The sequence below is a fragment of the Mustelus asterias genome, chromosome 9, assembly GCF_964213995.1.
Source record: "Mustelus asterias chromosome 9, sMusAst1.hap1.1, whole genome shotgun sequence".
Taxonomy (NCBI): domain Eukaryota; kingdom Metazoa; phylum Chordata; class Chondrichthyes; order Carcharhiniformes; family Triakidae; genus Mustelus; species Mustelus asterias.
Genome location: NC_135809.1, coordinates 126389290 through 126402316, shown reverse-complemented (window position 1 = coordinate 126402316; position 13027 = coordinate 126389290). Strand labels below are relative to the sequence as shown.

The following is a 13027-nucleotide window of genomic DNA, read 5'->3' as shown; positions in this document are numbered from 1 at the left end:
TTCCCACCCAGGTCCTATTCCCGTAATCCCACATATTTACCCTGCTAATCCCCCCGACACGAGGGTCAATTTAGCATGGCCAATCAACCTAACCCACACATCTTTGGAGTGTGGGAGGAAACCAGAGCACCCCGGAGGAAACACACACAGACATAGGGAGAATGTCTACACAGACAGTGACCAGAGGCCGGAATTGAACCCGGGTCCTTGGCACTGTGAGGCAGTAGTGCTAACCACTTCACCACTGTGCTGCCCACTGGTAACCACTGTGCTACCATGCCACCCACATAGGCATATTCTTTCTTTTCCTCTTGTTTACACGATGGAAAATGTTCCCATTTAACTCACCATGTCACCACAACCTCTTCCAAGTTAAAGGATCAGATGACAGACCCACTCTTTAATCTCTCCCAGTGTTTCCCTTTAGTCAATGGTAACGATACACTCTAATCTGATGGCCTGGACAATACACCATTCAGCTGTATGGAGAAGCAACTTGCTTCGTAAGCTCAAACACAGAAAATGCTGGAAAATCTCAGCAAGGCTGACAGCATCAGTGGAGGGAAAATAGAGCCAATGTTTTGAGTCTTTGTCAGAGCTGAAGTCAAGGAAAATAGGACAAGAGTTATACTGTGAGGGCGAGGTGTGGGGGGGGGGGGGGGGGGGGGGGGGGGAAGGGCTGTAATGGATAGGGATGGCAGAGGCACAAACACCAGGAAGGAAATGGAAAGCAATGATGATGGACAGGGTAAAAGACAAGCAGAAATTCTACCAGACTTGACTTGACTACCCTTCACCCACCAACCCAATTATCAACTCATCCACCCACCTATCTGACCCACACCTACCTACCACTCTATCCATTCACTCGTTTATCCACTCCTCACTCAGCCATTCACTAAGGGCAGCACAGTGGCAAGCAGTGCTGCATCACAGCGTCAGGGATCCAGTTTCGATTCCCGGCTGTGTGGAGTTTGCACATTCTCCCCGTGTCTGGGTGGGTTTCCTCCAGGTGCTCCTATTTTCTCCCACACTCCAAAGGTGTGCGGGTTAGGTGAATGGGTCATGCTACATTGCCCCTTAGTGTCAGGGGGACTAGCTAAGGTAAATGCACGGGGTTATTGGATAGGGCCTGGGTGGGATTGTGGTCGGTGCCGACTCGATGGGCCGAATGGCCTCCTTCTGTAGGATTCGATGATTCTAAGACACACACTGGACCTCTAAGCATACCATATGGAAACTGTTGCCCTTAAAAAAAGGGGGCACGTCCTCTCTTGCCCCTGACTCTACACTGCTGGAACAGAATATCCCAACGGATGTTCTGCTCTACATTTCTTGGAAAGCCAAGTTCGGAAGACCTGGCAAGAAATGCGGAGTAGCACTGAGTCAGGGCAAAGTGCAAGTGGAGTGGGAGCCTGATAATTGCTACTCCCTGGAAGATCTATGCTAGAAAGTTCTAAGAAAGTTCGACAAGGCTCGATGATGAAAGACAGTTTTTCCCTGACTGACAAGTCCAGAACCAGGGGCATACTTCAGAATTCAGTTTAAAGTTTATTAGTGTCACAAGTAGGCTCACATTAACACTGCAATGAAGTTACTGTGAAACTCCCCTAGTCGCCACACTCCGGCACCTGTTTGGGTACACCGAGGGAGAATTTAGCATGTTCAATGCACCTAGGAATTGAACCCAGGTCCCTGACGCTGGGAGGCAGTAGTGCTAACCATTATGCCACCATGCTGTCCCCAGTTTGAATGAACCTCAAAGATGAGACAGGCATTGAAACAGGATATTGTTTAGAAAAAAACATCCTCTTCAGAATGTTGTTTGATGAGCAATAGTGCTTCCTTTAAAGTTTATTTATCAGTATCACAAGTAGGCTTACATTAACACTGCAATGAAATTACTGTGAAAATTCCCTAGTCGCCACACTCCAGCGCCTATTCGGGTACATGGAGGGAAAAGTTAGCATGGCCAATGCAAAGAACAAAGAACAGTACAGCATAGGAAACAGGCCCTTCGGCCCTCCAAGCCTGTGCCGCTCATTGGTCCAACTAGACCAATGGGTTCGTTTGTAACCCTCCATTCCCAGACTGCTCATGTGACTATCCAGGTAAGTCTTAAACGATGCCAGCGTGTCTGCCTCCACCACCCTACTTGGCAGTGCATTCCAGGCCCCCACCACTCTCTGTGTAAAAAAAGTCCCTCTGATATGTGAGTTATACCTCGCCCCTCGAGTCCGTGACCCCTCGTGATCGTCACCTCCGACCTGGGAAAAAGCTTCCCACTGTTCACCCTATCTATCCCCTTCATAATTTTGTACACCTCTATTAGGTCTCCCCTCATTCTCCGTCTTTTCAGGGAGAACAAGCCCAGTTTACCCAATCTCTCCTCATAGCTAAGACCCTCCATACCAGGCAACATCCTGGTAAACCTTCTCTGCACTCTCTCTAAAGCCTCCACGTCCTTACGGTAGTGCGGCGACCAGAACTGGACGCAGTACTCCAAATGTGGCCTAACCAGCGTTCTATACAGCTGCATCATCAGACTCCAGCTTTTATACTCTATACCCCGTCCTATAAAGGCAAGCCTACCATATGCCTTCTTCACCACCTTCTCCACCTGTGCTGCCACCTTCAAGGATTTGTGGACTTGCACACCTAGGTCCCTCTGGTGTTTCTATACTCTTAGCACCTAAGCAGCACGCCATTCGGGCTGTGGGAGGAAACCAGAGCACCCGGCAGAAACCCACGCAGAACGTGCAGACTCCGCACAGACAGTGACTCAAGCCGGGAATCGAATCTGGGTCCCTGACGCTGTGAGGGGAGCAGTGCTAACCATGATGCCATCAATTAGGAATTGGACTGTGATTAGGAGAAATTTCTCCATTCAGAGGGTTGGAATTTTTGGAATTATCTACCTCATGAGGTTTGTAGAATGTACTTAGTGACTGAGCATTAAGCTGAAACTGTTACTTTTTGAAACTAATGGGTTTCAAAGGATCTGGGAATTGGGTGGGACATTGGAGTTGAGATCTTAACTGAATGGTAGAGCGAGTGACAGTATGGCTTACTCCTGCTTATATCCATCTGTGGTTTTGTCTAAACTTACTTGTATCCCTGACCACGTTGGCCGATTACAAAATGTGCAGTCCTGTATAACTGTAAAAAACACCGTGAGTGCTGAAAATCTGAAGTAAAGACAGAAAACACTGCTAATATAAACAAGGGCCGGGATTCTCTGACCTTGTCCATGGGATTCTCCAGTCCCGTTGCTGTGAATGGAAATTTGGCTGAGTGCCAAATTCTCCATTCTTGCTGGCATTGATGCTGGGGTGTACGAGATCGGAGAATCCCAGCCTCGGTCTTTCAGTACCTGAAATGGCACATCAAACAGGTTAGTGCATTGGGCGGAGATCTTTATTCATGATCATTGTCCCACTGAATTGATCTTCTCTTAACCTGACTTCATTCTTCTTTGTTCAGTTTCAAGCTGGTTGAAACTGTTCTCGGTATCGCACCTTCACCATGGGAAGATTCTGTAAAATTCCACCCCTTGGATAAAAGCAAATTACTGCAGATGCTGGAATCTGAAACCAAAAGAGAAAATGCTGGAAAATCTCAGCAGGTCTGGCAGCATCTGTATGGAGAGAAAAGAGCTGACGTTTCGAGTCCAGATGACCGTTTGTCAAAGGAATTGGACTGTGATGAGGAGAAATTGACCCTTTGTCAAAGGGTCATCTGGACTCGAAACGTCAGCTCTTTTCTCTCCTTACAGATGCTGCCAGACCTGCTGAGATTTTCCAGCATTTTCTCTTTTGGTTCCACCCCTTAGATGTTTACTTGATCTACAATTATATTATCCACTTCCGCCTTGTCCAGATTCCCTGCTTCTTTCTTGAGAAATATCTCAACCGACCTCTATCTAGCTGCGGTCTTCAATTCTGAATCAATTTTTAGCGTTTTGGGCTCCAGTTAAGCATGCCCTGGGCGCATTGGTGGAAAATGGTTGGAAAGGAGAGAGACTAAGGACAAAGAGAAGATTCTCTGATTGGCGTGATGTGATAAGGGATGTCCCTCACTTTACTGGGCTTTGGATTTTCACGATATTGATAAACGTCTCAGAAGAGCAATAAAGAGTGGTGTGCGCAACTATGTAACTGACACCAGATATGAATGAATATTAAGTCATGTAGATAGAAGCAGGACTGGGCTTGCATCTCCTTGAGTCTATAAAGTTGAGGGGTGATTTAATTGAGATGTTTAAAATGATAAAGATTTGATGGGGCAAATACAGAAAACATATATCCTCTGATAATGTAAATTAGAACAATGGGACACATTATTGAAACTAGAGCTCAAGAGTGAAGTCAGGAAGCACTTGCTCCCCCCAGAAAGTATAGAAGAAATCTGGAGCACAGTTCCCCCTAAAGGAAGTTTACTAGACTGTGATTGATAGATTTTTGTTGAATAAGGGGTTCAATTGACATGGTGGAGCATTAATGGAATCAAGGTACATGAATCAGCCATGAATGTTCTAATTGAATAAAGAACAGGCTCAGAGAACAAAATGGCCGACTCCTGTTTCAACACTGGGGAAAATATGCGCGATCTTCTTGGAGATCCTCTCCACTTGGAGCCGGTAGTTTGCGGTGTCGATGGTAGTCATGATGTGGAGATGCCGGCGTTGGACAACGCCGGCATCTCCACATCAACACTGGGGAAGCAGTGGTGTCGTGGTATTGTCACTGGACTAGTAATCCAGAGACCCTGGAAAATGCCCTGGTGACCAGGGTTCAAATCCCACCATGGCAGATGGTGAAATTTGAATTCAATATAAAAAAAGCTGGAATTAAAAGTCTAATAGTGGCAATGAAATCATTGCCATTTGGCATAAAAACACATCTCGTTCATTAATGTCCTTTAGGGAAGGAAAGCTCCTCACCTGGTCTGGCCTATATGTAACTCCAGAGCCAGAGCCACTGGTCGACTCTTAACTACCCTCCAAAATAGCCTAACAAGCCACTCAGTTCAAAGGCAATTAGGGATGAGCATGAATGCTGGCCCAGCCAATGATGCCCATGAAAGAATTGAAAGAACATTAGGCAGGATTTTCTGGCCTCGCTCACCCCGAAACCGGAAAATACCACTCGAGGTCAACGGACCTTTCCATGGTCTGCCCCTTGCCCGCTGTGATGGTAAAGTTTGCCCCATTGACTTTATCATGTCAACAATGACATTATTTTGACACCCTTACCCCAGTCTACTCCCAATCCCTTCCTCCATTACACAAAAGATTGTGGAGGATGAAGCACCTCCAGTCAATTGGTCGCCTCAGTTGTTCAAGGACCTATTATATATTCCCAGTGTATTTGTTTGTAAAACAAGACAAAGGCTATGAAGCCCAATTGCAAATTAAAGAAACCAAAAAAAAAATCCAGCAGAAAATGCTGGAAATACTCAGCAGGTCTGGCAGCATCTGTGATGAAAGAAACAGTTAAGGGGTGGGATTATCCGGCCATTCACGCCAGCGAGATTCTCCCGTCCTGCTGGAGTGAACAGAGATCGGGCTGAGCGTCAAATTCCCCGTCCTCGCTGGCGGCGCGGTGTGAACGGCCAGAGAATTCCAGCCAATGTTTCAACTTGTGATCTTTCACCAGGACAGGGAGGTCACACCCCTGAAACTCTGGTTAACTCTTGGTCCTCTCTCTACTGATGCTGCCCGAACTGCTGAATGTTTCCAGTATTTTTTATTTTATTCCAACCCCCACAGTATCTTGCATTTGGAAGGAGCACTCTATTCTGTGAAATGTCAGATAACTAGGGTAAATTCAATTTAAAAAGGGTTTCAGCAAGCTTTGACACTGGGGAAATTGTATTGCTGCAATTGCCTACATGCAAGCATACTGAAATCTCTGCCATAAATCGGTTTCTTTGTGGGTTCAATGACTCGACCAGAAACCAATAGAGTTAAAAACATTTCACAGCTGGAATTATTTCTTTGAATTTATTTATTTTTATTCATTCATGGGACATGGGCATCGCTGGCTGCCCAGCATTCATTGCCCATCCTTAGTTGCCTGAGGGCAGTTGAGAGTCAACCACATTGTTGTTGGTCTGGAATCACATGTAGGCCAGACCAGATAAGGACAGCAGATTTCCTTCCCTAAAAGGACTTTAAACTTGAAAGCTTTAAACTTTAGTGAATCAGATGGGTTTGTTTGACAATCGACAATGGTTATCAGTAGATTTTTAACTCCAGCTATCTTTTATTGAATATAAATTCCACCACGTGCTGTGGTGGGATTCGAACCCGAGTCCCCAGAACATTAGCTGAGTTTCTGCATTAATAATCTAACGATAACACCACGAGGCCATTTATTAGCAGTCAGTGAAATAGAGAATTCTCATTTCTCCAGTTAGCTATTATTAATATTGTCTGGATGAAGCAGTAATATCCAGACATTAAACATCTCAGATCAGAACGTGTGAGATTTGTTAATTTCTTAGTCTGTTTGTATGAAGGAAATAGCTGTCACATGAAAGGAGCACCTCCGGGCATGAATCCCAGTTGTCATGTAAAGCTATATTGTTGTACCAGCCATGTTAGTGTCGAAAGGTCACTGTCAGCAGACCAGCTGAGGCTGGACACAATGAGAAACATTTTTAAAGAAATGGACTTTACTGGTTGGCAGCTACAGCGAGATCAACAGTTTTTCTCTGACATCACTGTTGGCTGCATGGAATCCATGCATCGGGTGCCAAGGACATGAACAGGTCAGTTCAACATTGTGAAAAATAGCTTTCAGCTTTCAATGCTCAATTTGAAATGAAAGCAAAGGAAATTCACATCCTAATTGTACAACATCTTGGGCTGGAGGCCTAAGTAGAGATGTGAGCGGCACGGTGGCACAGTGATCAGCACTGCTGCCTCACAGTTCCAGGGACCTGGGTTCGATTCAAGGCTTGGGTCACTGTCTGTGCGGAGCCTGCACGTTCTCCCCATGTCTGCGTGTTTTCCCTCCAGATGCTCCAGTTTCCTCCCACTGTCTGAAAGACGTACTGGTTAGGTGCACTGGTCATGCTAAATTCTCCCTCAGTGTACTCGAACAGGCGCTGGAGTGTGACAGCTAAGGGATTTTCACAGTAAATTCATTGCAGTGCTAATGTAAGCCTACTTGTGACATGGCATTGGTGAGGCTGCACCTGGAGTATTGTGTTCAGTTTTGGTCGCCTTGATGTCGGAAAGAAAACTGCAGAGAGTGCAGAAGAGATTTACAAGGAAGTTGCCAGGACTCAAGGGACTGAGTTACAGGGAGAGATTGGACAGGCTAGGAATTTTTTCTTTGGAGCGTAGGAGACCGAGGGTGATCTTATAGGGGTGTATAAGATCATGAGAGGCATAGATACGGTGAACGCACTCAGTCTTTTTCACAGGGTTGGGAAATCGAGAACTCGAGGGCACAGGTTTAAGTTTAGAGGGGAAAGAATTAATGGGAACCTGAGAAGCATCCTTTTTACACAGAGGGGGTATGTATGTGGAATGAGCTGCCGGAGGAAGTGGTTGAGGTGGGGACATTGACAACATTTAAAAGACATTTGGACAGATACATGGATAGGAAAAGTTTAGAGGGATACAGGCCAAATGCAGGCAAATGGGGTGAGCTTAGATGGGCATTTTGGTCAGCATGGATCAGTTTGAGCTGAAGGGCCCATCTCCGTGCCATAGATTCTAATGATTCTATGAATAAATAAACTTTAAAGGAAACGCTATTACTCATCAAATAACATTCTGAAAAGGATGTTTTCTTCCAAAGAATATCCTGTTTCAATGCCTGTCTCACTATTCTTGATGTTCATTCAAACTGTAAAGATAACTAGCCATGTACATTTAGCCTGTACACATCAGGCAAATGGCACATCACATTGCTGTGTGTGGGTGCAATCTGACAGGTCCACTTTTCTGTCCTCCAATGATCAACACGCTGCGACTCAAAGCTAAACCCGATATTAAATCTGTGGATGCTAACCAATACAAGGTCACTGGTTTCAGTTCCGAGGAAACTCGCTGCCCGTGGAGAGGCTCTCTATGAAAATGAGCATCAATCAATCCATGCTAGATAAAAGCCAAGATTGAGAGCTGTCTCTTGGGGAAGTGGCAAGCATATCTGTACTAAAAATAGAAAATGTTGTAAGCAGTCAGCATCTCTCTCTCTACAGCCTGACTGATGACTTTTCTAACATTTTTCTGTTCTTATTTCAGGATTTCCAGTATCCGCAGTATGTTGCTTTAGTGTTGTTGTGCCGCGTCTGTACTCTTGATGTCATCTGTTGCTCCTCCTTCTGGGCATTAGCCCTTTTAACACAGGGAGAGTTGCTTTGACTACTCTGGTCTTGCTATTTCATTTGTCTTATTCACATACTGAGGGGGGATTCTCTGGTCTTCCCACAGTGTGTTTCTCCTGACGGGAGATGGCATGCCGTTCGTCAGCGGTGAGGATCTTCTGGTCCCACCAGTGTCAATGACTGCACTCCATGTCGCCAGGAAACCCGCGGCAGGGGTGTGCCTTTGGCTGGACCAGGTGATCCCACCGGCATGGATGGCCGGAGAAATCTGGCCATTGACTCAATACCATTAACAGCAGGTAACAGACAGAAGCAGAGGTGAAGAAGCAACAGCAACTCCTCTACAACTCGGTCAAATATTGCTTTGATTTGTCTTGCCACCAAACAAGATAAACCTGGGAGTTTATATTGCTCAGTGTAGCGGACATTAAGAACAGTAGCTGCACATTCACACTCAGCTCCAGTTACTAAGCAGAAGGTTAATTTTGTTTTGGGCAGTTGTAAAAAAGGAATTTTCTCCTGAATATTCGAGATTGGTCAGAAGTTTCCACCCAAATTGCAAACCTAGCTTTTTCCTTTAATAAGAACATTAGACTAGGAGCAGGAGTAGGCCATCTGGGCCCTCGAGCCTGCTCCACCATTCAATAAGATCATGGCTGATCTTTTCACGGACTCAGCTCCACTTACCCACCCGCTCACCATAACGCTTAATTCAGAATAGAATCATAGAATCCTACAGTGCAGAAGGAGGCCATTCAGCCCATCAAGTCTACACCGACCACAAACCCACCCAGGCCCTATCCCCATAACCCATGCATTTACCCTAGCTAGTCTCCCTAAGACTAAAGGGACAATTTAGCACGGCCAATCCACTTAACCCACACATCTTTGGGGTGTGGGAGGAAACCGGAGCACCCGGAGGAAACCCAGGCAGACACGGAGAGAACATGCAAACTCCGCACAGACAGTGGCCCAAGCCAGGAATTGAACCTGTGCCTTCCCATTCCTTTACTGTTCAAAAAGATCTTTGCCTTAAGAACATTCAATGAGGTAGCCTCATTGTTTAGGTAGCCTCAATGTGTAAATGTTGACTGAACCCAAGCATTTCCAATGTTTATTTCTGACTTCCAGATTCTTGGTTTTCCTTTTTCTAACATTAAGAGGAGTGAGATGGGATGATCAAAAATGCTGTCATTGTTGTTCTCATTTAGAAACCTCTTAAACTGCTTAAATGCATATCTCTTGAAACATGGAGTGCACAGTACGAGTGAATTAAGACTTTTCTTGTGATTACACCACCTGCAATTAACTTCCAACAAATCAGTCAGATTTCAGCACAGGTTGTAAGTTAACAGGAAACACACTCGACTTAATACAGTAGTGAAAAACAGACAACAGTAAGTTGGCAGTTCAATTCACATCACTACCGATGTTATTTTCATTTGAGTCAAAGCAATGCAGACTTGCTATCACGTGTTTATGCTACCACTCAAAAAAGCAAGACTTGCATTTAATATAGCGTCTCTTACAACTGCAGGGCATCCCAAAGCACTTTACAGCCATGGAAGTATTTTTGGAGTGTTCCCACTGTTGTAATGTAAGAAACATGGCAACCAATTTACATACGGCAAACTCTCACAAAGAGCCATGTGACAATGAGCAGATAATCTGTTCTGCTGATGCTGATTTGAGGGACAAAGTAGGACCTTGGGATTATTTACACCCACAGGGGAAGAGGTGGGGCCTTAGTTTAGTGTTGCATCCAAAAGGCTTCACCTCAAAGGATGTGGCGTTCCCTCAGTGTTACTCTGGAGTTTCAGCTTTGATTTTTGTGCTCGAATCCTGGATTGGGGCTGGAACCCACACCCTCCAGACTCAGAGGTGAGTACGTTATAACTGAACCATAGCTGGCACCCAATGTCAAAATGGGCTAAAACCTCCAGTGGAGTGTCAGATGGCCATTCTGCTCTTAGCTCCTTACCTGGTAATCCTGGCAGTCCTATCTCACCTGACCTTCCAACTCAAGCCGGGTGAGTTCTGTGTTACTCAGCAGGTTCCCACGATCTTCTGTCCTTCTGCAGCACTGGCGTTAAGGAGTGCATTCCCCTTTTGTTACGGCACTAGTTGCCATAAAACAAGCAAGTTTAAAAGTCCAGAAAGAACAAATTTTAATAAGATAAGTGGACAGGATTGGTTTGGGGGGGAAGGGACTGGATTGTGGAGGTTATAAGATGGCCAATGGGCGGTTGTGGGAGGCAGTGGTCGGGTGGTTGAGAGGAGTTGTCAGGAGGGACGGAGAGTATAGTTGGGTCAGTCATCGGGGGACAGGAAGAGCATCTAGTGACCATGATCTTCTCTGCCACATTTGATTTCCCCCAATTCCCATTGACTTGACACTAGGGCTCTCCGGTGCCACATTTTGGTCGCATGTTGCCTTGACGTCAAAACCAGTCACTTTTACCTCACCTCTGGAATTCAGCTCTTCCGTCCACATTGGATGGAGACTCCAAAACTGGGGCTGAGCTGTCATGTGTCGAGTGAACTCGCTGTTTATTCATATCATCAGGAATGATTTAAAATGGCCGATCACTAGCAACAGCGACAATGGAACACTCTGGAGGAGGATGATTCCAGCACATTTAACCTGATAATGACGTGGATCTTCACCAGGGTACAGATCCTCTCCAACATTGCAATGATTCCAGAAATTCTATCTCCCACCCCCGATCCTGGCATTTCCCATTTTCGTGGAGTCGGGCTGGAGTTCATACATGTGAGATTTAATGAAGCAGCTAGCCAATTAAATCACTAGCTGCCTCCACCGAAATGGGATTTTGAAAACCCAAGAGTGTGCAAACTGGAGTGTGCGAATTGGAACGGGTAAAAGGAGGTCTGTATTTGGTGGGTCTGTTTGTATAGCCAGGGTACCCCTTTGGATAGGGCCCTGAGACATCGTTGGGAGCTTGTGTGAGTGGTGTTGATAATTCCTTGTATTACATTGCTAGTGGTTGGAGAGTAGACCGATAGTTCAATCATTGGCTGAGTTGGATTTGTTTTGCTTCTAATGGGCAAGGCAAGTTTGGACAATTTTTCACAGAGTCAGTGTACAGCCTTTGGGATCGTGAAAAGTGAACATCATTATGCACCTTTTACGCACAAACACATTGGAATGGTCAAGCTGTCAAGGAACTTTTAAAGGGCTGTCCAGCTGTCAAACCTGTCCAAGAACTGTCCTCGGACACTAGGTGGGTTGGCACAGCTTGGCATGGACAGGGTATTGAGAGTTTGAGGGGTGAGGGTTGGAGAGGCTTTTTATTTATTTACACACAGTTCTAGAGCAGAGAGGTAAGCCTTACGCCCAGACTGCCTTCACACCCAACAGCCTCTACGGTCTGTCTGCAGTCATCTGTCCCAACCCCTATTTCAGCCTGCCCCATAACTGCCCACTCCCCAACCACGGACCAAGAACAGTCGTCCTGAGGGCGGCTATTTTTAAACATTGGGTTTGCCGAACCAAGAAACCTGCCAACCTTGTGAACCCGAGCTTGGGGCGAAAATCCGGACCAACAAGCTAACCGTGACTTCCTAATAACAGCCAAGTTTCAACATACTGAGGAAAAACACAGACAAACAGTGTTCTATGGTCATCACATGCACTACTTTTACAAATTGGTTCACAACGGTTGAGCATGCAGAACATGCAAACACCCACATGCAGACGGACTTATGTAACGATGGCTGCTTACCCCCTTAGGCAGACCATGGATGAGAGATGCAGTCTCTGTTGTTGTGCTTAGTACCTAATGAGTGCATCAAGGAGAGATTTGCATGTTAGGTCACAGACCAAAGAAGCCATTCTTTAGGGTTATACAGCAGTCAACTAGGTTAATGAATGGAATTCATCCGGGGCATAGGTGAGGGAGCGGGGCAGTGAAAGGAGGGCATACATTAACTGCAGTGGTGACAGCGTGCATGCAATTGTGGGGAGGAATGCGCCTTCTCTGGATGGTTACACCATCTGTTTTCTGAATTATTGAACAATTAGGCAAGCAGTGCAAAAAATGAAAATCTTTCAATACGTATAATATCACTATTATTTTCATTCGTGGGACGACACTGGCTGGCCAGCATTTATTGCCCATCTCTAGTTGCCCTTAGAGAGTCGACCACATTGCTGTGGCTCTGGAGTCAAATGCAGGCCAGACCGGGTAAGGACGGCAGATTTCCTTCTCTAAAGGACATTAGTGAACCAGATGGGTTTTTCCAACAGTCGACAATGGTTCCACGGTCATCAGTAGATTCATAATTCCAGATTTATTTTCTTGAATTCAAATTCCACCCTCTGCCGTGGCAGGATTCGAACCCAGGTCCCCAGAACATTAGCTGAGTTTCTGGATTAATAATCTAGCGATAATACCATAAGGCCATTGCCTCCCCTAAATGTAAATATATCACGATAATAAATTTAGTTGAAGCTACTTTAAATCAGTTTCTTTGGACTGAAATGTGAATGACAGCTTGAAAACCAATTCTAAAAGTGTTGCAGATCAGCCCGGGTCAATTAGAACGCAGAAGTCTCACTCAAGAGGGGGTCATCAACGAGGCAGATTTCTGGTTGCCTCAATTATAAATTCCATAGAATCCTTACAGTGCAGAAGGAGGCCATTCAGCCTATCAAGTCTGC

General features: G+C 45.6%; 1 protein-coding gene across 8 annotated transcripts in view; it reads right to left on the bottom strand.

Moving 5' to 3' along the window:
- The window catches only part of ano5a (anoctamin 5a), a 165697-nt gene that overhangs the window by 90476 nt on the left and 62194 nt on the right, over positions 1-13027 (bottom strand). For 4 of the 8 annotated variants that reach the window (XR_013498780.1, XM_078221001.1, XM_078221002.1 and 1 more), the window contains one exon: positions 12090-12143. The exons of the other annotated variants lie outside the window; for them this stretch is intronic. Coding sequence is in view for 3 of the 4 variants with exons in the window: in XM_078221001.1 (XP_078077127.1) it covers positions 12090-12143 (54 nt within the window). In the remaining variant the exon portion in view is untranslated. The remainder of the gene's footprint in view (positions 1-12089; positions 12144-13027) is intronic. 8 annotated transcript variants of the gene reach the window in all.